The 24,734-nt window shown below is 39.7% G+C and overlaps 1 protein-coding gene across 4 annotated transcripts in view; it reads left to right on the top strand.

Annotated features, from left to right (window-relative positions):
* The window catches only part of MYO1B (myosin IB), a 172,493-nt gene that overhangs the window by 46,887 nt on the left and 100,872 nt on the right, over nucleotides 1-24,734 (top strand). For all 4 annotated transcript variants that reach the window (XM_019662350.1, XM_019662352.1, XM_019662351.1 and 1 more), the window contains exon 3: nucleotides 4,175-4,290. In XM_019662350.1, the coding sequence (XP_019517895.1) occupies nucleotides 4,175-4,290 (116 nt within the window). The remainder of the gene's footprint in view (nucleotides 1-4,174; nucleotides 4,291-24,734) is intronic.

Genomic DNA, 24,734 nt, shown 5'->3' with positions numbered 1-24,734 from the left:
AAGCTTTCTCAGGGAAGAGAACGATCCTAGCCGAGGTGGGGGAGAGAGGCATAGGCTCCCAGTCCCGTTGTCCTCAGGACGTACAGTTTGCTGAGTGGGGTGAGGGAGTTCCATATTGATTTGGTGGGAAAAGGGGGTGCATGCTCTTCCAGGCGAGGGTATAACCTCCTAAGATGGGTGGAGTCTGTTGACTCAGATCCTTATCTTGTTCCAGACCACCTCTCAGTCATCTATTGTTGTAAAAACAGGTATGTGGCTGGAGGCAGTTAATCAAAGCTATTTATGAGCTTTTTCTGTAGCCACTAGGGACCCTGTCCAGCCCCGCCTCCTCCTACATTTTTTACCTTCTACCTAACAGGAGCATGGAGGTGCTGAGCTAGGAAGTGGAAAGGATGGTTAGGAGGTTGGCTATAGGTTGGATAGGAGTAAATAAGTATACCGAGCAAATACATACATGTATACGTACATACATACAGTACATACACACATACATTGAGGGTAAGGGGAGCCAGACTTGTCTCCGGAGAAGGTAGCTAGAAGCTAACTGGTAGATAGTCTTGGCCATTACGTGGAAGGGGTCCTTTTTGGCGTGATCAACCAAATAGAAGAACATCCTCTGGATTCGAGTAGGAGTTTCTCTGAATCGTTTGGGGCGTAGGGGCCGGGTTCGAGTGTGAGCACGGTCACCGAAGTGGCCTGGTGGGAATGAACTAAACGGCCGGAGGTCTTTTCTGGGCTCTCTTGGTACTTACACCATCCGCGCTCCAGACCAGGTCACTGGTGCTGGATGCAGTATATTCTTACTTGTTATTTCCAGTCGAATAAGTGAGTGGAGCTCTAAGGGGCAAGAGGCGGATCCGCTTTGCTTTTCCCTTTTGTAAAAATGTACAATACTTTTCTTCCGTTTTTTTTCTCCTTGGCATATTCAGAATAAAACGGACCAGCCTTTTTAGGCACATACTTGACTTTAAGAAACTCTGTGTCTTGTGTCCAATTTCTTAATTCCAAGGGTTATTTCATGAGTTAGCTTACCATACTTTTGAAACATGATGCAATAAAACATTACCAACTTTAAATAACGTACAGTGGCTTGTTAAAAAAAAAAATCAAAATCAAGTGTATCATTTATAAGTCTAAATGCTAATTGATGTAACAATGAACTGCCTGGTCACTATTTTTCCGATCCCCAAACAGGAGGGTTAATCTGGTACTGCAGTTACGTGAATGTAGCTACCTGAAATTAGCGCAGAATTGTAAAATCCACCCAGCCAATCAGCTGCTGTCAGGAAGGTCTTTCGCATCTCAGAGAAAGGAGGGCTGTGACTATGGACATTTGAGTTATCCTCTTGGCACATGTGGGACTATTTAAACCTTTGATTAACACACATAGGACCTTCAAGGAAGAAACCCATAAACGGCAAGGACAGATATAATAACAGAGGACAAACCTAGTAGGAGTTCAAGAGTAGAGCTACATATCTGAAACATTTGCATGAAGTGGAATGGAGACACAGTTTTCTTTTACTCTTTGCCTATTTAAATAGATTGATAAAGCTTGTTCTGCCTGGCCCCTTTTCTGACTTGCTGAGCTGTGTTAGTGTTATCAGTAGTTGTTACTGGGTAACACCGGCCCCCCCCACCCCCCGCAAAAAAAAATTAATAGCTTAAAACAATAACTTTATTTGCCCCCAAAACTTTGGGATAGCAATTTAGGCTGAGTTCAGTTTGGTGTGTCACCTGGGATCGTGCATGTAGCTTTAGGCATATGTTGGCCTAACTAATGGGCTGGCTGGTTGGTTTAGAGTGGTCTCGCTCATATAGCTGATGCTTGTCAGGCTGTGTAGTTCAGGGTCACTGCGCTTTCTACATGATCTCTCCAACAGGCTAGCTCGAGCTTGTTCACATCATGGCTTCCACTTGCAGTCGTAAAAAAAGTACATCCTACTACACAAATGCTTTTCAAGCCTATGCATGTATCTCATCTTATAATGTCCCTTTGGTCAAATCAAGTCGCACAGACAAGTCTAGATTGAAAGGGTGGAGAAATAAACTATCTCCTGATAGAAAGAGTGGCAGTCACATTTCAAAGCGGTATGCATACAGGGTGGAAGGAATTATCCCAGCCATCTTTACAAACAATCGACCACAGTAGGACAAGGAACCTGGTGGGGAGAGCATATAGCTTTAAGGGTTTGTTCAGTGGCAACACATGGCATGCAGGTTTAATAAAATATTAGGCACTGTATGCAGTGTACTTGGCATGCTATTTTGACAGAAGGATAATTGTACGATAGTCAGTGGTTTGTGCCGTCCACTTTCTTAGCAATGAACGGGCCCTGTGCAAATCAGTCATTCAGTTAACAAACATTTATGAGACATCATTAATGGGCCAGACCTGTTGTAGGTGATAGGTAAATAGCTGGGAAAAAAAAGCACACGTAATTCAGTATGTATAAAAGTCACAAGTAGCAAAGAGAAACTTTTAACTTGGTGGCGTGCCTTTTGATTTTGGGTTTGAGACAGCAGTTTGTTCTCTGTACAAGAATGCCACAGAAGCAGATTTTTATCAAGAATTTAGCTACTGTGAAGTTTGGTTTTAAAGAGCAACTTGATAATTCATTTCTCTGCTAACAACAAATATATATTTTTATTGCTGTATTTAAGAAATTACCTAAAAAGGGAAATTCATGTACTTTTCTAAAAGAAGGCCTATCTTTTAATCAACAGATATTAAAGGAATAACCAATCATTGTATTTCCATATCTACCAATGTAACTAATTCTAGTAAATTAGTTAGAAGCATTTCAATTATTCAGTCTCTAGTATCTTCCCATCTACTTGCCCAGGTGGGCTGGAGTGTGGAGAAACCGTGAAAAAGTCTTGTCTAAATGGGATAAGTTAGGAAACTTGGAGTCATCTCTTGTCAGGCCAGATTCATTGGGTCCTAGTGATAGCATGCTGGAACTAAATGCAAAAAATTGCATGAGAATTGAGTTTTCTTTCACAACAGCAGTCTTGTCTACTCTTGATAAGACTGTGTTCTTATATGATGAAAATGTGTATAAAAATGACCTGTTCAGTTTTCTAGGTTGGGGGAAAAGTTCTTTTATAATTAAAATAATCAATCCATGTTAAAAAAAAAAATCAGTGAAACATTTTCAAGTGTTCTGCTCTCTAGTCTAATTTTCTAGAATGATAATTTTGAATCCAATGATGGAAAAACTTTTCTTAAAAAAAGTTTTTATTACTTAACATGTTTTTGTTAGCACTTTCCCCTGCATCCATCTTTATGATGTTGGAACTGAAAGGAGAAATGGATCTGCTAAGATGAGGAGTCACAGTTAAGTGACTCTTGCTTATGGCATTGTGCTAGTCTTTGTACAGTATGAACTAAACCAACATTACTCCTGCTGCCAGTAATTTAAAATCAAAATGGAAAGGAAGATAAATAGTGTTCCGGTTTGTAATGTGAGAGGGTTGGTGTCTGCTAAAATATAGTGTTGGTGCCTCTGAAAGTACATTTAAATTCTGCATTAAATTTAAATTTAACATGTACTCTCCTTCAGCAAGTACATTTAAATTCTGATATCATAGTACCTTAGATGTAATATGAAATTATGTTGTTTGAATGCCCAAGGAATAACTGGCTCTAACATTGAGTTGTACGTGATCTGAGCCCATTGTAGAGATTGACAGGGTTGCGTAAGGGCAGTGCACCTATTTGACAGGTACAGATGTGGGTAGGGAGGAGGGGAAGCTCTGGGTTACTATAGACTGAAACAGGAGGATGAAGATGAGAGAAGGAAACACCAGTTCTAACCGGAGTCCCAGAAAGCATATTCTTGCTCACACTTAGCAGTGGTTGGTGACGGAATTTTGGGCAAATTTGATGGGGCTTTGGTGAACTCTTATTCAGGATCATAAATTAATCTAGTTTTATTTTGAAAAGTATTTTCAATGTATAAATCTGTGCTTTCCATTTATCAGTGAAATGAATAAACATTGACTGTATGTCTTCAGGGATGTAAATAAAGCATTCTTGAAAAGTATAAAATAAGTGGTCAAGTAGAACTAGTGTTATTTTTAAAAGGATGAAACTATGTGTCACTAAGGTTTAAGATGTTAAAGCACATCCTATGTACTAATGGGTATTTTTTTACTCTTTCTTTTGCAGACGTACATTGGAAGTGTGGTTATATCTGTTAACCCATACCGGTCATTGCCCATTTATTCTCCAGAGAAAGTGGAAGATTACAGGAATAGAAATTTTTATGAGCTGAGCCCTCACATGTAAGTACGGTATTAAAGCATTAAGTTTTCCTTTCTCTCCAGAGATGTGTAGTTGACAGATGTGTCCAGCTGTTTTCTTTGAGTCTCAGGAAAATGTTTCAGTCATTTTTTTCTAATTAGATGAAGGAATGTAGAAGTTAATTGTCATGTCTTATTTTAAATTTAAAAAAGGCAGAACACTTCATTTGGCGTCAGGCTCTTTTAAGTTCTGAAATACTTGGGTTCAGTATGTAAAATATTTTCTGTTAAAAATTCTGTGTGAGTAGCAGCTGCTGCTAATTATTTTTGCAAATAAAACAGGAATGTGCATTGTTTATTATTATAAAGAGCCTAAGCAGCATTTTCATACTCTCGTTGGGTTAAGAAAGATCCCAAGCATTGGGTTGTGTAATGGTTTTGTGAGCAAGGAGTAAATAATACCTTGAGTTTATAATCTTCTCTGACATTGTTCACCACATGTGTGCATGAGGGCAATGATTTCACCTTCCCTGAACTTAGTCACTTGTTTGACTTTTCTGAAGAAGGTCGCTTGTTAGTATAAATAATTCTTGTAAATAATGACTTAAAATGATTACATAACGCTGAGGCTGAATAACCCTGATCTAAAGTGAAAGAACTTGCGGAGTTTTAGTTGTGTCCTAGCAGAAAATGATTTTCTCTGTATGATTGAAGAGAAGCTCTATTAATTTTGATAGAAAATAAAATCTAATAATTAAAGAACATATATATCACTGTTCAGATGTTTATTTTAGTTTCTCTTCAAAATACAGCATACAGTGACATGTTTGGGCCGTTTGGAATCACAGATTTAAATAATTTGTGAAAATGTTGAGAACCATATGAGTTCATTTATATGGGATATAAAACTGAAAGCAACAAATGAACAAGACAAAGAAACAAAAACTCATAGACACAGACAACAGTTTAGTGGTTACCAGAGGGTAAGGGTGGAGGGGGTGGTAGAAGAGGGTAAAGGGGGTCAAATATATGGTGATGGAAGGAGAATTGACTTTGAGTGGTGAACACACAATGTACTATATAAATGACCTATTACAGAATTATATACTTGAAACCTATATAATTTTCCTAACCAATGTCACCCCAATAAATTTAATAAAAAGTAAATAAAATAAAATGACACAAACACTTCCCTCCCCAAAATAAATAATTTGTGAGAATGCATATTAAAAACTAAACACTATATATTTTGCCAATCAAAAGGGTTCTGATTAGTTTACTTCTAGAAGTAGATTTTGCAAGTGATTGTTTCATTTTTGCCTTAACAAAAATAAAATCTAAAATTTGTTTTATAAAGTTATCCTTATAAAGTCCTTGCAATGAAAGCCCTTATTCGATGCCTGAATATTTATTTTAAATTCTAGGCCTTGAAACTTCTCAAAATAAGATGATTGGATTAGCTATGTCAGAATCCCCTAAGAGCTTATGAAAAATCTAGTTTCCTAGGCCTTGCCTGTAATCTATACTTTTTACAAGCTTTCCAGGTGATTCTCATGTATATGCAAGTTTGAGAACATGCCTTAGATGTATACTTACAAATGTTTTCATTTCCTTAACTACTTACCATGTTGATTTTTCACAGTAGTATTCATAAGAATGATAATATTAATAATGATGGCTTGTATTTATTGAGTACTTACTGTGTGCAAGTTCAGCTCTACATACTTTACATGTGTTGGGTTGTCGGAAAAGTCATGACGCATTTTTGCAACGAAAAACGTAGAAAAAAAAAAGTCATGACTTTTCCGGCAACCCAACATTATATACTCACTTCATTCTCAAAATAATCCTGTGGGGCAGGTACTATGACAAATGGGGAAATTGTCACAGAAACACATGTGATTTATCCAGAGCCACACAGCTCGTGGCTGGGGAGCTGAGGTGTGAAAACAGTCATTTCTGTGCCTCAGCTAGAAATGGGTTTCTACATTTTTATGTTAGGGTCTCTTACTATGCACTTCTATCCCACTATTCTTGTGTTCCTGCAGCCTGGGCCCCCCAAGATAACCTTAGCTATGCCTCAGTTTACCTCCAGAGACTGTATGCCATCCTTCCATTTGCACCTTAAATCCCCACTTTGGGGGATATTTAGAAATACAATAGATGTCTATTCTGGAACATAGAAGTTCATGCTCTGGAATATCCATTTTTAAAAAAATCTCTTCCCCTACCCCCCACCCGCCCCTGAAAGATTCCTGTAAGAGGCTGCATGACACTGATATCTTAGTTCACACTCCTTATCCCCAAGGAAAAACAACCACAACCAGCAATAAAATAAAATAAATTCCCAATGTGCTTAGGATAAAGACAAAACCTTTTTACTATGGTCTACAAAACCCTGTGCATGGGGTGTGTGAAGCTGTAGCCTTCTTACCTGATGAATCTGAATTTCCTAGATCATTATCACGCCCTTTCTCCATCTCACTTTGTTCTTTGAGCCCTCACCACCCTGGAGTTCCTACCACATCATCTTTGCATATTCTGTGCCTTCTGCTTGGAATGCTTTTCCCTTCCTTTTCCTCAAGGCAACTCAAGTTCTTTAGATCTCAGATGGCATTAGACCTCCTCAGGGAACAACTGTCCCTCCCCCTCTCCCTGCAAAAGTCACATCTGTTGCTCTTGTCACAGCTAAAATTTAGCATTTCATTATGGGATTATTTGATTCATGTTAGCTTCACCTACCCTGCCAGTTTTATAGTATTCTAAGCATCTGGAAGTAAGTGTTCAGAGTACATTGAACGGGACTTGGGTTTCAGTCCCAGCCTTTCCATTTATAAGCTATGCAACCTTGACCAAATTACTTGAAAAAACTTCATTGCAAAACTTAAGTAATTTGCTCTGTTCAGTGGGAAAATAATTATTAATTCATAGGAATTTTGTGAGGGATAAATTTCTCGTAGATATCTAAATAATATAATTATCTGTTACATGTAAAGTGCTTAGCATGGAATCTGCCATAGCCCTGTAGTAAAGAATAGCTGCTGCAGTTAAAACAGCGATGATTATGATAATTATGTAATAATGAAGTATGTGAAACGTGTTTCCAACATTCTAACATCGTCTTTCTCACCACTTTTTCTCTTCCATGGTAGGACATTTTCCACTTCCTTTAATGCATTTTCCTATATCAGTATCGGTGAATGTCCATCTTTGATAGTATCTGAAACAGGGTCAGTGCTAGCTAGGTTCTTGCTAACACCCAGCCTGACTTTCTCAAATAGGAATTGTGCGAGATACAGCAGGATAAGGTGACTTTTGACACATTCTGATGATAACTGTTTCAAGAATTTGGTTCCAATTTAAATAAAAAAAAGAACTTAAGCAGCTGCTCAGACCATATACTTTGAAAATTTTGCCAATTAATTTATTCCAGATTACATTTGTAATGTATTATAATTTGACCCATTGTTCACAGTTAGTCTGCAAAAACACCCAGATGTTTTGTGTTTTTGAAGGTGTCCAGAAATATCTTTCTTTCAATTTCAGACAATTGAAAAATGTTTACATTCCGTGTAAATATACGACTTTCAGATAGTGGAAATGTATATATGAATGAGTAAAGTGAAAATAAACAGTGGTTTCTTACCTAGATTCTTTTTCAAAACTAGTTTTATGCTGTCATCCTCTTCTGCCCCCTTCTTCCTGCACTCCTGTTGTCTTTATGTTTGGAGCCGCGCCTTGGCTGTGCCATCACTGGGTGGCATGCCCAGAGAAAAGAGAGCCCTACTGGGTGCCTTGGATGACACCATTGGTGTTTCCAACTGTGAAGGAGTGTCTTTCCAGTGTGATTTTTAAAAAAATTCTTTGCACAAAAGGAATTTTTTAATACATCCCAGTGAGGACTTCATACATTCCAGACAACTCAGTAACTGCATTCAGGGAGAACTGCCTGAACTGCCTTAGGTCACCAAACCTCATCGATAGGAGAGCGTGCTAGGGGGGAGACGAGGGAAATTATTGAACTGTTTCATCTCCACTCACCTAGGTTGGAGAGCACCATGACAGTGTACCTTCTGATAGTTTAGTGACTGAATCCACTGGCCTTTTGTTGGGTGATTGCCTTTTGACTTTGAGCACCAGATATACTTGATCAGCATCAGATGGATCTTCCTGAAATCAGATCATGCTACTTCCCTTTCCAGAAACCTCCCTGGGCTCCCTGTTACTATTTGAATGAACTCCGAGTTTCGTGGCTTAGTGTTCAAGCTCTCCGCAGTCCAGCCTTAGCTCTCCTCTCCAGCCCCAGACCCCACTAAGCTCCTTCATGGATCCTCCCTTTGAGTAACAGCCTTTCATATCTTTTCCTTCCTTCCTCTCCCACCTCATACCCATCTCTACTGTTCAAATCCCACCAGTCTCCTAGGGTATGTCTTAAAGGCTTAATCAGCCTTAGCCTAACCCACAAGTGACTTTTCTTGCCTTTGAGTTATCAGAACCCCTCATGGAATATTACATACTATCTTTCTTACTGTGTGTTTGTGTTATAGATTAGGGGCTTTATCCAATGTGATCTCTCAGGTCTTTTCTCTTAAGAGCTCAGTAACTACAGAACAAAAGAGGCTTTAAATAATTTTTCATTACATTTTACTGGTATTATCTTTTCTCTGACAATTCAGTGAAATCAAACTATTCTTGCTAGGCTATTTGCAGAGTTTATTTAAAACTTCATGCAGCATAATGAGAATTCTTTATCATTTTTATAAAAAATCCAGCAGAATATTATTTTTATGGTGCTCTTCAACACTGAATGTTCAGGTTCAATTTATTCATGATGTAGAGCACTTACCATCTAATTATGTGAAGTGCCTAGTGGAGGGAACTTGCCACTAGAAGGACGATTGGTGGCCCTTGCCAACAATCACTCCTGGTGGTCACAGCCCAGGAACAAGCTGAAATGTGTCCTAGATTAAGATATAATGTGGTGGCTTGTTGGCATTACAAGCACAATTGGAAGCAGTCAGTCTTTTCCATTTTAGTAAATTAAAAGCCCTGCAACAAATTTTAGAAACTGAGAAAAATGGCTTAAGGCTTTGAAAAATTTCTAGCTTTGCTCACCTAAAAATGGGAAAGTAATTGAGGGGAGGATTTGGGTAGTGCTCATGTCAGTGGTCTAGACATCAGCCTTCTGTCTCTAGGGAACCTCTGACCCCTCATTTTGTGCCAAACTGATTTTGCAGGACCACGTGCTATTGGCCATAGAATGGCGTTGCTGGAATGCTTGTGGGTCCCCCGTCTGTCCCCCCCCCCCCCCCCAGTACTTGTTAATCCTGTTATTAATCCTGTTATTTTGCTCCATTCAAGGTGAACTAGATCAATATCACAAAGAACATTTCTGATCATATCTCAAAATGTACAAGTGCTATGGTTGGGTGTCCAGAGTTTAGAATAAGTGCCCAGAAGACCCAGGCGTTGTCCCTTTTGTCTTATTTTTTTTTTTTTTACAGCAGAGTTCACATTCTGTGAATAAAATTTTACTCATTTTGAGAATGCATATGACAGCTAGATCCTGAATTAATCCCGAGAAGTTGTTGGAAAAGTCATGACGTATTTTTTTTATGTTTTTCGTTGCAAAAATGTGTCATGATTTTTCCAACAACCCAATATAACTGGGTATGAAAGTGCTTTCTTAGGGAGTAAGAGAGAAAGGGTGTGGGGAGAGAGAGAAATGATGTGCTGTGATTTTCATGTCATGGAGACTTTTGTTATTTTTCTATTTGACTTTTGGAATAGTTGAGCCTCAAATTGATCCAGTACCTCCCAGAAAACCACTTGCAGAAAAGTGTTTTTTTATGCTTTCCAAGTGTTTTTTATGCTTTCCCATCTAGCCGTGTTTCTACTTATTGCTTTAGAAAAGTTACTTATTTACTGAGCAGATATTGAGAATTTACCTTATGCCAGGCTTGCTTTTAGGTACTGAGTTACAGCAGTGAACAAATTAGATAAATTTCTTGCAGATAAATTTCTTGTCTTCATGAGGGAGACAGTTCTCAAACATATACAAACCAGTATTGTTCAAGTTATCCGGAGGGAAAAGGGGAGGGCCAAGGGAGGGAAGCTTTTGTGAAAGACAAATGAATTTAAATACTATTCTTAGAAAGCACCTTCCAGCCATATTCTCTCAGGTCGTTTAAGTCAATCTCAGGTAGGCTGTGGTTTGGAAGAGTTTGCATCAGTGTAGTTCTCTAATCTATACCTGTAACTTGTGGAGGGGATATCGGAGCTTCTCTGGGATATCTGAGCTTGTCTTACTCTCCAGTGTAGATACCTTAAATTAATATCTCAAATGGAATGCTGCCACCATTTTCAAAGTAGTAGTTAAAATTTCCCTTTTCCTTTTCTGCATGACTGTCATAGGTCAAAATAAGCAGAAGGCAGTTACCGTGTTCGCCTTCAGCCTTGGCAGATATTTGTTTGAGTCTGGACAGTCATGGATTAGAACACTTCTTGCTTTGGAGAGACTGGTTCCATATGAGCAGTGCAGTGAGGACGTGGTGGTGAAGGGCAGCTGGTACATCGCAAGCTTCCCTAGGCTGGGCCTGTGGTGGGAACCATTTTTGGGTGTAGCATATATTCAGCTTTTATAAAGCTCCATGAACTGAATTTACTGCCTTTGACTCTTAAACTTTTAGTCTCAGTCTGTTGCCTTATTGGGGCTATTTTCAAAACTTTCTTTCAGAATATGTACTCTTGGCAGAAAAAGACCTCAGCTCATTTCTTTTTCAGATTATGTACCTTTTAAAATTAAAGTTGGAAGGTTGATTCTGTGCCACCATAGTGTTTTTATCATGAAAATCATTGCGATAGGAGAATATATTTATTAATGAGAAGTGTCTCATTATTTATGAGACATTTATGTCTGAGAAGGCTCGTAATCCTCATTTCTAGATCCCCAGTTAGAATTTGTATCACTTCTCACAAAACGCACATCTCAGACATGAAAGAAACATATTTTGAAAAGGCTGTTTGTAAAGCCAAGCACACATTCATACCAGCACACATGATTATTTCAATGATATATAACCTTAAAGGGAAAAGTTGAATTCTCAGTAAAATAGGTTGCTTCCTGCCAGAAATGTTACAGGTCTTTGGCAGGCCCGGAGAAATGCTACAAGTCTGGAAGAGATCCATTTCATGCAAAGGAGTGGCACTGAGGCCTGGGTCCTGAAAAGAATTAGTCTCACACTTCATCACTGACAAAGAGAACTGTGCTTGGAACCCACCCAGGCAGCCCTGACCACAGAGGGTGTGTTTAGGGTGGATGGGGAAGGGCACCCCCCTTCGTTGTTGAAATAAGACTCATTGCCCTGGCCTGTTGTCGGGACTTGTGTGGCAGTAGGATCGGGTAGGTGGGGCAGAGGGAGCCATGGGGAGTTTGTTTAAACAGGGGCCCACGAATACTGGTCCTGAGTCAGTCTGGGGAAATCAGCAAATCCAGGGATTATAGAAACAGAGTTCAGTCAAGTGCAGGGGGCCCAGGCTTAGGAGACTGGGGAACCAGGAGTGGGAACTGGGGTTGTCATGGGCCAGAAATCCATGCAGAGGGGAAAAGGCCCTGGAGTACCAGCCGCAGGAAAGGGGCTTGCTGTCCCTACTGTTTGGGATGTGCCTTTCTTCCCTGCTCTATTCAATCTCAGGGATCCCAGATCTCCACGTGGAAGTGGCTGTTCATTCATTTGGTCAACCTTATCAAGCATCTACAGTATGTGTGAGATGCTGAGGATACAAAGATGAATTTGTCCTTAAGGATTCACAGCCTGGTATGGGAGACAGGCCAATAAATAAATACGGAAGGGAGAGAACAGCCATGAAAAAGGCGAGAGATGTAGAATTATGACACGTTCTGGTTTGCCCTGGACAGCCCTGGTCATTCCTGTTGTATCAGCTTAATTACTAATAGTGCCCCCTTGTTCTCGCAGAAGTGTCTGAGTGTGGGTCCCCAGTGGATCAGGGGCTGTGGCGTGTCATAGAGAAGGGGTTCAGCCCTGCCTGGCTGAGAAACTGGATGGGACAGTGGGGGTCTGGAAGGATGAGTTTGCTGCATAGATAAGAAATAGGATTCTAGGTCCAGGAAATAATTTTCCAATCAGAGGGAACAGTGTCAGTTCAGTCACTGAGCACATGTTACTTGAGTGCCTTCCATGTGCCAGGTTCTAGGGCAGGTACTGGGCAAAAATCTCGGCCCTATTGGGCTCACGTTCTAGCAGGGAGAGAGACCATAAACAAGAGAAGTAAATAAAGTAAATGGTGTTGCAGATGCAAATAGAGTGGTTGAGCTACCCACACTTCAACCCATTTGACTGCAGATGTGGGGGTTTCCACAACACTCCTCAGGTTCAGCAATTTGCTAGACCGGCTCATAGAACTCAGGAAAACACTTTATGTACATTTACTGGTTTATTATAAAGGATACAGCTCAGGAACAGCCAAATGGAAGAGATGATGGAGCACGGGGGAGAAGAGGTGCAGATTTCCCTGCCCTCTGTGAGCGTGCCAACTTCCCAGCCAATGAGTGCTTTCACCAACCCAGAAGCCCTCCCGAATCTCCTTGTTCAAGAGTTTTTATAACCTCATCTGCAGCACCCCCTTCCCTTCCTGGCAGTGGGGAGGTGGGGCTGAGAGTTTCCACCTTCTAATCATGCATTTGGTCTTTCTGGTGACCAGCCCCCATCCTGATACTTACCATCTAGAGGCCCCACCTTGAGTCAGGTGTGGGTGAAAGGGGCTTGTTATGAATAAGAAAAGACATTCCTATTGCTCAGGAAATTCCAAGGATTTTAGGAGCTCTGTGCCAGGAACCAGAGACAAAGACCAAATAAAATTCTTACTAGACTACTGATTCAGACATGTGCATACATCATTCTTAAGAAGGCATAAAAAGTTTGTTGTGAAATACCTGAATGGTAGCTTCCTGAAGCCAAGTGAATGTTGAGGTTTCTATATGGTGTCCTAGAAACCTGAATTAGTGGGCCTCCTTTTTTTGGGAAATGTCTTAAGGGTAGTTCTGTTCACTAAACGTTGAGTGTCATAAAGACGCAGCTGTCCAGGTCCCCTGTCATGCAGCCCCCTCCACATGTGCCCTCGATCCCATCCAGTCCTCCTCGTGTCCTGAAGGACATCACTCTGTCATTCTCCCCTCTCTGCTGTGTTACCAACTTTTTCCTCTCCCCCTTCCATTCCCACCAACAGGTATACTATACTATTCCTCTTGATTGCACGTCTGCTAGCAATCACACCATGTGTTTCCCTTATGATAAAATTCTTTGAGACAGTTACATATACCTGTTGTCTCTAGTGTATCGCCTTTTCTTTATTAAACTCACTCCAGTCAGACTTGAATCTCCCTACTCCACTAAACCTGTTCTTTCTAAGGTCGTCTGTGATCTCCATGGTATCAAATCCAACAGTCGATTTTGATTCCTCCCCTTCCTTTAATTATCAGTGACATTAGACAGTGGGACCAATTCCTTCCCGACACCCTTTTTAAAATTTGGCTTTGGCTTTCTGGCCTGCACATTTCCCTGCTTTCCGCCAGCCTGCTGGCTGCTCCATCCGTGGCCTCCTTGGAACGTGCCCCCTTCTTCTCTGCCTCTGAATGCTGGTGAGTCCGAGGGCTCGGCTCGGAGGCCTTCTATTTTCTCCTCTTCAGTCCCCAACTTTATCTGGGCTTGAGGCCCTCTGTGTGCCGATGCTCCCAGAGTTCGCGCTCCAGATGGACCTCGCCCCTGCTCTCCAGGTGATTCAGCTACAGTCACCTCTTCAGTGTTTCCTTGGGTGTCGGAGAAGCATCTCAGTCTTCAGTATGCGTCAAACCAGACTTTGGGTCACCCCGGCCCCTCTCCACTTTTTTATCTCGGTCAATAGCAACACCATCCTCTGGCAGCTCATGCCACAAATCTTTTCTTCTTTTTCTCTCCCACTCCACATTCAACCCACCATCTGGTGCTGTTCATCTGCTTTTATATCCCCATCTCCTCACCGCCACTGCCACTGTGTTTATCCAAACCATTTTTCCCTTTTGCTTAAGAGTATCGTGGTAACCTCCCAACTGGTCTCCTTCCTCTATTATTGTCTCGTCCTGGTCTCATGCCTTACTCTCTCCCCCCCCCCCCCCATCATCTTTTCTCTATGAATGTTATGGCTGCTAGCTAAAGCAATCTTTTTTTTCTTCTTTTTTTTTTTAGCTGAGCCATCCTGCCACCTGTTGGCAGCTGTTGGCAGCTCAGCTTGGGGGGGAATCAAACCAGCAACAATGTTGCTCAGAGCTCACACTCTTGAGTGAGCTCTTAACTAACTGAGCCACTCGGCCAGCCCTTTAAAGTGATCTTTCTTAAAGATGCCCAGTAGATGGTTTTTCTTCGCTGCTCAAAAACCTGTAGTGTGTGGCCTGTAGGGCTCCCCTTGATGTGAGGGCTGGCCACATGGCTGCATTTGTTATTTCTCATCCCCTTGTTCCAGCCACACTGGCCCCCTTGTTGCTCCTAAAATGCCACACAGTCTTCGTCACTCTTCCCCCATCATGGAGCTATCCTGTCCTCTCACTTCAGTTAGGAAACACTGTAACTATCCGTGATTATACTACCTAACTAGCAGTCCCGCACCAATCACTCACTGTCCTCTTAGACACCTTTACTTTTTTTTATTAGTCATTATCTGACATTCCATTAGGTGTTCATTTGTTTATGTCTTTATTGTTTGTCTCCTGTACTAGAAAGTCATCTACGCAAGAGCAGGGGCTCGTTTATTTCACATATCCACGTGTCCACAGCAATTAAAACAATGTCTGCGACATAACAGCTAGTCCATAAATGTTTGTTGAGTGAGCGAGGGAATGAATGAATTTACTGGAAACTATGTGTAGAAAACACACATGGGCTTTGTCTTCAAGAATCTTTAGGCTACTTTGGAATGGAGAGGAATGACTACATCAATGGGTCATTTTAATATAATAGCATATTTGCAATGACAGGGAATAAGTTGGAAGCACAAAAAAAATGGGGTTCAGAGATTCTGAAGGTGCCACCTGTGTTGAGTCTTGAAGAAAGGATCTGCTGTAATGTAATAACTAGCTATGTAGAAGATAAAGCGAAAGACCAGTTTTGGTCACGGCACAGTGAAGCTGGGTGTCAGGAAGGGGAAAAAGGTGTTTGAAGAATATGCAAAACTTTTTTTCGTGTTTTAATAAAAACATTCAAATACCAGTCTACTTGAATTGTTGGGAGGATTGAAAGAGTATGAAGGCTACTCTCAAGTAATAGGAGGCGAGTTTGGGATGAGGGCATTACTTAAAATTACAAGCTGATGTGTCTGGAAAAATTGCCTATCTTGCATTTTCAGTCCCCAACTGGAAAACATTTTCGGACTTGTTAAATATGCCTAAATGTGTGTGTATAAATGCAATGTTTTAATGAATGAGTGGCGAATGACTGAATGTTGAAATGACTTATAAGTGTAAACAGATGTTATGACAGAATCTCTAGTTGCTATTGGTGATGAATCATAATGTTATAAGGAACATGTCATACAGAGTATGCTGATTTTCAGCCGTTACTGATTTCTACAAAGCATGCTCTATCCTTTGGATAGGACGTCCTCCCCTTGGGATATTAGTGTTCAGTGTCTGGATGCATGAGTGATCAGCTTGAGACCTGAGAAGAATATCCTCAATTATGTTAGCAGCATTCTAAACTTTATAGATGGATTAGCCTAATTTCACAAACATTGAGCAATAGAGGAATAAGTTAGAATATATACATTGTCTACTAATTTTTTTCCTTTAGTCTACATTAACAGCAAAAAATTAGAAAGCACCTGGAGGGAGGGACAGTTTGGCTGGTTTTCACCAGGGATCTTTAGTTTTGGGAAACACATGGAGGCATGCATGCTCTTAGGTTGCCTGCTTAAGGCCTTAGATTGCCACCGAGGGGCCTCATTTCCACTTGCATCTCTATTTTCTTGAAGCATGGGTCACTAAGGGCTCTTAAATGTGTTTTTAGGAATTGTTAGTTTTTAAACCATTGCTTTGATTGCTTTCAAAAGCCATTCTCACACCCATACCCTAACTTACACTCTGTCCTACAGTGTTGCCGCTCTTTCTATCTGTATTTATAACTGCCTTCTCTGTTATTAATAGAGGCTTACACATAATTTGCTCATGTGAATAGCAATATGGATAAAAACAAGGATATTCCCACCTGAGGTCAGAGAAATGTATGAAAGAAAAATGTTATTGAAGTTTAAAGATGTTAAGATATGAATTATGTAATGAACACATGTAGCAGTTTAAGATAACATGATACGGGTGAGTCATTGCTATCTGGTTACTTATTACCTGTAACGTGGGTATCAGGAAGGAGGAAGTGGAGAAATGTGTCTGGCTGTTTGTTGGGCATTGTTCCTAAAACAAATCGAAAACGATATATAATGTTATGAACATTTGCTTTCTTTTCATCATGTAACGTAGTTTTTATTCTAACAATATCATATCTATGATTGTGATAATGCCTTATGCCATGTGAATGCCATAACTTCTTATAGGCATAGCTCTGGTAGCATAAGTGAATCTTAAAACCTGAAAATCTTTGTGACTTTTTTTTTTATTTAGGGACGTCAGTGTTTCTTTGGTGGTTGTGTGTGTCTTGCATTGATCTTGAATAGAACTTATAAAATTAAATTAGTCCTAAGTGAAAATTTTGTCCTTGAAAACAGAATTTGAATAGATTTATAGCTAGTGATCAGTTAGTTGTCAGCTCTACTTCACTTGGCTTCCTGTCTGTTCCACTGTTTTTCTTTTATTTCTCCTTCTTTCCAGGTACTCTGGCCTCATATTCTGTTACATTCACTCCACTCTCCTCCACATAGTCAAATCCTACTCATTTTTCAAAATGCATCAGGGAGTACATCTCTATTTTGAAGCCTCTTCTCAGAAGACCACTTAGTGGCCCTACCATGCATTTTTTATAGCATGCATTATGTTACAATTATATGGCATTTTATTGTATACTAGCTTATATATTAATTATTTCCTATTTGATTATTGGACTTATGTAAGAGTGTCTTTTGAGCAGGAACTATGTATTATACTTATGTTGTTGCCTCAGAAATCAGTGGTCTTAAAATCATTCAGTATGTTTGTTAGTCATTAAGTTCAAGTAATACCATCCTAATGTATATATTACATTGTATACATTATAAAACATACACGAGAATAGGATCTTTTTAAAAATTGATGAATAAAGACATATAAACAGAACTTCTAATATTTTATATCCAACCCCAGAGGCTCATCTTTGATGTGCCCTGGGATGCCCACACCTTCCTTTGGGGGCCTAGTGTTAGGTACATGTTAGGGACTCAGCTAATACTTATTTTTAGCCTTCAGCTATTGTGTGCTGGTTGCTAACAGATTTTCTACCTGTCATAAATGAAGTTCAAGGTTATAGTGTAAGTATGTTTGAGATTTCATGTGGGAATATATGGATGTTTTATTCAGAATAAGGTAGGTTATGCTTGGGCAACAAGTCTTTGCATCTCAAAACATAACAAAATGAAAGTTTGTTTCTCACTGATGGCATAGCCTGAACTAGGTCAGATGGCTTTCCTCAGAGGTTCTCCTCCAAGGGGTGACACTTCCATCCAAGCTGCTTCTATCTTGTAGTTACAACAACTGGAACACATGACTTTTTAAGGCTGTTGTGGAAGGTGAAGAGAGAGCAAGGTCAGGTCGTATTAATTGGCCAGTGCGCAGTCACATGGGCACAACCTAACTGCAGAGGAAGCTGGGAAATACAGTCTTCCCATTTGCCCAGGAAGGGGGAAATGAAATGGGATTGATTTAGCATGTCACATGACCTGCTGTTTGCTAGGATCATCTGTTCATTTCAGTAGGGTTGTTACTGTTTGATAATTCAACTCATGGGTACCATGTAAAGCAAGCTTCTGCATAAATTTAAAAAGGAGTTCGGTAGTATAATTTAGAAAAAAAGTAAGTCCCCTTAAAGTACTTTGAAATATTTTTTTCCTTGTAATAACTATAATCATGGTGCATTTCTACATTTCCATTTAAATCTCACTGGACTGCATTTGAAACTACAAAAGAAAAATTGTGGACTAGTTTTTCATGCTTCTGTTGTTATTCCTTTTCTTTGACACTGCTGTTCAGCTCGAGACTAGTGGTTTTATTGGTTTATTATGAACAAAGGCTTTTAGTAGTGTCACATTTTGTTGCTATTATTTGTAGTAGTCAATAATACGAATATTTGAAGACATGTCTAAATGCTTTCATAGTTTATGGCAATAGATCTCTATCTTTGGTCCAATTCCCATATTACTGATTTTTTTTGGGAACCGATATATTTATTGAGAGTTTTAGAAAATTAGATGCTGATGTCATCTATTAATTCACATATTCATTCATCTATTGAGAATTGTGATAAAATGGTTCTAACCAGCATTGAAATTTAAGCCAATGCAATGTTAATTTTTTTGGGTTCAACTCTTCCCAGATGGGTGGTGAATAAATAAAAATAAATTTCTTCTAAACTGGGGTGTTTAAGGGCAACTTTATTTAAATTCTTTTTCCAATTAAGGATGTCATCAAAGATGGAAGGTGAAGAAATACTAAATTTTAGAAATGATTATAGAATTTTAATATTACTTTTGACCACAAAATTTTATTTTTAAGGCAATAATCTTTATTTTCATGGTGGGAAAATCAAAGCCCACTCTTTTATCTCCAATAAATGATGTCACTCTGTGTTTTCCTCTTATATAATGTAGACAATATATTACTTTTGAATTTTACTTCCAAATTTATACTAGTCATTCTTTTGTTAATTTTTTGGTCCTGATCAAGTACTTTGCAAAAAAGCTTACACTATGTCATCTACATACTTACATTGTCTTAATCGGGAAGAATATACTTGTTTTTTTGGTAAACAGTTTTACTGTATATAAAAAGCAAGTTCCAATTTATACATCTCTTATGAATTTATTAAAAAGCTAATTATCTTATATGTATAAATCTTATTTTTCCTACAATACATTATCTGCTTTTGGGAATATACTAAGTTTCCTATTGTCTTTGAATAGTACAAGAATACCAGAATTGAGTATCTTGCTCTTTTGTCACTTAATATTTGTAGGTTGATCTAGTACCCAAGGTATGATTAAAAATCATTGTCAACCAACTCCTTGCAAGCATTAGATAGAACATTAAAGTAGCATAGGTAATTAAAATAGAGCATTTATCTATCTATCTATCTATCTATCTATCTATCTATCTATCTATCTATCTATCATCTGTCTGTCTATCTCTATCTGTCTATCTCTCTCTCTCTCTCTCTCTCTCTCTCTCTCTCTCTCCCTCCCTCCCTCCCTCCCTCCACTTCACTTGCTCCCTCTTCATGTGTCCTTCTCCCTTATCGTCTTCAAGTCTTTGCTGAAATGTCACCTTCTTGGTGGGTTCTTTCACTGTTATCCTTTCTAACAGTTGCCACCTGCTCCCCTTTTCTGTCCTGCCCAGCACTCGCCATCCCTCTTACCTGCTTTATTTCTCTCTTTTCACCACCTTCCAGCATAGCATGCTTATTTTCTTTCTTGCCTGTCTTCCCCTCCATCCCACCCATAGAATGGCAGGTCCATGTTCACTGCTGCATTCTCAGTGCCTATACCGTGGCTGACACATAATAGACAATATGTATTAGTTAAATAGATGAAATAGATCTTTAATCACATGTCCAAAAATATCTGATGTTCTAGGAATTCATAAAGATTAAGCCAAATTGTAAAGACTTTGCTTGGGTGTATTAGCTTGATATTTAGTGAACTCTGCAAAAAAAAAAAGAAAAATTTCAAATTGTATAATATACTTTCTTTTTCTTTTTAAAGGACTTATTTGAAAATTTAAAATTAATTAGCTGGATAAATTGATTTATTATATTGAAGTGTTCTATGTAATAATAGTTTATACTAAATGCATAATACCTTGATCAGGAATAAAACATATCTATAATTAAGCCAGTATTCAAAATACTGTGTTAAATAAGTTTTCTATAATCTCCTAAATCTCAATAAACCACTTTTTAAGTAAAGAGAAAGAATTTACACTGCATACAATAATTTCAACATTCAACACAAAATATTTTACTTTGCTTTTTTTTCAGTGAAATATCTCGCCCTGCCCCCCGCCCCCACCCCCCGGAGAATTGTTTATTTTGGGGTAGAGTTTTGTCTTGGTGCCAGCCTATATAATATAATTTTTAAAATATAGGAAACTTCTTTAAATATTCATAATAGAGAACAGAAAACAGCAAAGTTATTCAAATATGAGTATGAGATGTGAATGTGTCATGATAATGTTACTGCTAAATAGTTACAGATTAACTCCTACTCTCAATAGAATTACCAGTGGGTGGTAAAGTTGTGAAGGTCAACAAAAAAATTGGTGAATAGGAAACATTTAATTCTAAAGTTCCTTTCAACTCTAAAATTCTGTGGATATATATAATCCTCCTGTTTAAGAAATACATGGCATATTTTAGGAAAACATTCACGAAAAACATTTTTTTTTTTTTTTTAAGATTTTTATTGGGGAATTGGGGGGAAGGGGAACAGACAAGTTGCTGCCGTCCTGCTCCCCAGTCTAGCCGTGGAGGACGCCGCCCCACTGGCCCAAGTCGGCACCATCACCGCGCCCCCCCAGGGCGAGGCAGACCAGTCGCCGGCCCCCGGACGGCCGCCCACTGCGGCCGCCGGCCGCCCACGCCGGCCGCCGGCCACAGACGGCAGCCCATGGCAACCCACCGCCACAGGGGCTGCAGCCCACGCCGTCGCCGGCGACCCACGGCAGCCCAGCTCCAGGCCGAGCCGCCGCCCAGCATCTCAGCTGCAGAGGGCAGCGTCACTGGCCCTCCTATGTGGGATCCGAACCGGGGCCCTCCGGCATCCCAAGCAAGTTCTCAACCATCGCGCCACTCGGCCGGCCCGAAAAACATTTTTTTAATGTTAGTGAATGACAGGTTTGCTTCAGTTGTCTAGAACAACCGGGTAATGGTGTATGTGGGGCCACGCTTGAGGGTTTCTGAGTTCAGTCTAAATAAAAGTGATTGAAGATTAGTTAACATCTAGGTTTGAAGCATGGTTTTGTCCTTTTCCAACTTCATTGTCAACTGGGCACTTGTGACAGAAACTCTTCTTATCAACCTGGAGATGTACCTCAGAGGCTTTCCTGACATGAAAAAGAAGACAAATAGTTTTCAGTTTTTTCTATAGCGGTAACTCAAGAAATAAGTCTTAACTCTGAGTCACTGGTGACCAAGTTTTGGTTTATTTACATTGGAGACCTTAGTGAATGGAGCAATACATTTCATAAGCATATACCTCTTTCAGTATCTCCACAGAAAGCGTGTAAGGAAAGACCTCGTAGAATTGGCGTGAAAGGAGAATAGTATTGGATTTTTGAGAAGAGGTGGGAGTTTGGAAGTGGCTGGGTGATGGGCTAGGGGATAAGGTATGGAACTGGGACTACACAAATATACAGAATCCGTGCCAACTGTCATGCGTTCAGAGCTCCTATTTCCATAACCTGAGAGGCATGGCTGTAGCTTTTCAAAGTTACTGTTGATTCAATGTTGTTATAATTTTTAAATTACAGTCTTTTTATGGTAGAAAACCTATGTCTATCAGCTTGCAAACTGAAAAATTTTCTGGATTTGTGAATAGAATGTTACAGTTTTGAGTGAATAAGTGAAAAATGTCTGGGTTGCTTGTCTTACTTAGGTAGATCTATCTACATATCCTACCTATCCACCTATCCACCCATTCCTCTCCTCCCCCCTTAGAAAAATGAAAATACAGAAGAGTTGTACATGCATACATGGATTTTCATCACACCAGTTGCATTATTTGGTTTTTTTTATCATTCAAAAGTGTGTGAAGAATGTGAATAGGAGCTAATTACTATATCTCCTCACATTGAAAATTGACTGGAGGCAGCTTACTATTTTCCAGTCAATATAAAATGAATAGCTTTTTAAAAGTCAGACCAAAGGAAACAAAAGCAAATCAGACCCAAGCGAAAGTTAATACCATGATGTCCACTATGGTTATTGAACTTGGGTTTTTAAAAAGTTCCTTGTAGTTAAAACAAAAAGGGAAATATGATCAGTTACCACATTATTTTTGCACATAAGATCAAAGCATTTGAGTTGCTCAAGAGAAGCAGTTTTCCTTTCCAGTTAGGGTTGAAAGAGATTTCTCTTATGGGACTTAGGATGTGAAAGGAGGTCATCTTGAGCAGCAGCGCTCCAAGTTTCTCTGCAGAAAACAGTGAGTTTTCATATAGCTGCTTCTTATGCCACTTCATTAAGGGGATGCAGGGGACATAACTCCAAAGCATAGTTTAGGACAAGTAAGTCCGTAAGATGTGTTATTCGTTGTCACCCTGGGCTGCTCCATAGAACCATCATAGAATTCTGTCACCATCTGTAGAGTTTGAGGGTGGGGAGAACGAGGCATCAGTCAGCTTTCTACGTGATTCCAGTGTGCATCCAACGTTGAGACCCACTGGTTCTAATACATGGCTGATTGATGGTTTGAACTTGATTCAGGAATACAGGGAGCAGAGCGATTGCAGGTTCCTCCTTTAGGTGATACTCTGTGACAGTTTTGTATGATCCTTTGTTTTCTGTTTTCTTAGAACTGGGCTTTGAATTAAAGGTGGTCTGCAGGCAATTGGAGGTTGGATTCTCTGGAAAGGGCCTAGAGTATACCTACTCTCATCAATAAAAGACAGAGCCCTAATTAAAAAACCCACTGAGTAATAGGTCGGGCTGTCATTGTTCTATGAAAATTGAGGAAGCAAACCAAGACTTGTTTGAATAGATGGCCACCTCCTTTCTGTAGAGTTGTGGGTCATAAGTCACGGCAAATAAAAGATTTTCTACACTGGAACTAGCTTATGATGGTGATTGGTCACTATGTAGGTTGTAGGGTGGTCCCACTCTCTCGGCCTGGACAGTTAGTGCAGAGATTGGTATTTTCTGAATCAGTAGGTATTTAAAGTACGCACATTTGGAGAGAGCAGACATGTATGCATGTGCGCTTTCTTTCTTTTTTTTTAAACTAAGCAATAAAGTTAGGACCCACAGAATATTTTTAGGAATTGGGATTCCCTGTTTTAACAACTGTTTATACAAATTGCAGAGATCTTTCTCCAATAAGTGTTCACAGTTCTGAAAATGCCTGAGAAATGTGGCTTTGTTCCAAATCTTTATAGATTTTCTTCTCTGTCACTAAGCCTCCTACTATTGGCATATAGAAAACTCCATCGAGGGTCATTTGGCATCATTCCAGGACATGTCACTAAAATTGATTGTATTCAATAGCATGTCAGATTTCAATGGCAAGAAAGACACATGGAAGAGGAACAGAGGTTTATTAACCAGTTTTTCTAGGCCATCTCCTAACCAGTTTAAATTATAAAGACTTAATGTGGAGTCTTTGAAGATTTATTGGTTTATTCATCTAGCAAAAATGTTGTGTCCGAGCTCTGCAAGTTCTAGTGATTTTCTTGGTGCAGAAAATCTGCTTTGAAGAATTCTAGGACAGTGAAACTGTATGCCTTCTTTCAGGGAGGAGGAGGTATTTTGCTGGGGGTGGGAGGCAGAAGGGGACTGGGATGGGTGACTGAAGAGGCCATAGTGGAGGGTGAGCCTTGAACTTGAGGGTCTGGAGAGCAGAGGCAGCCTCGTTTTCATCAGGATGCTTTCATCAGCCAGTTCTCTGGAAATGACTCGAATGGGTTTTACCTCTTAGTTCAAGAACTAGCAAGATCCTAGAGTTGTTACTAGGGCAAATAGAATCACATGTTGACTGCCTTTCTAAAGCAGAAGATTTTAGATGGTCTTTTGCCTATGATTTGAGATAGAATCTGTATAGAGCAGCAATAGGGAGAATTGCTAAATACTAAGAAATAATCTAAATGAAGACTGTCAGCTAGAGAGTATAAAATGGAGTCCCAATTCTCTTTAACTTTCTGTATTTTAAATTCAGAGCTCTTTATTTGTAAACATGGGAATGTGCACTTACATATGCATACTTGAATAGCATTTGTTTTGATTTCTCCTTTACTTGGTTTTTTATAAATAGTTGGTAAACGAACATAGCCTATGAAAGTGCCATACATTCATTTTGTTAGTCTTTTTTTTTTTTTAAAAGACTTTATTGGGGAATTGGGGGGATGGGAACAGTGCTGGGGAATTGGGGGAAGGGGAACAGACAAGGTGCTGTTGTTTTGTTCTTCAGTGTAGTTGTGGAGGACGTTGCTTCACTGGCCCAAGCTGGCACCATCATTGCACTCTTCCCGGGTGAGGCAGATCAGTCGCCGGCTTCTGGATGGCCGCTCACTGCGGCTGCTGGCCGCTCACGCT

Source organism: Hipposideros armiger, unplaced genomic scaffold, assembly GCF_001890085.2.
Source record: "Hipposideros armiger isolate ML-2016 unplaced genomic scaffold, ASM189008v1 scaffold_372, whole genome shotgun sequence".
NCBI lineage: Eukaryota > Metazoa > Chordata > Mammalia > Chiroptera > Hipposideridae > Hipposideros > Hipposideros armiger.
Note: the sequence above shows the minus strand (reverse complement) of the source record. Positions and strands in the feature narration are given on the sequence as shown.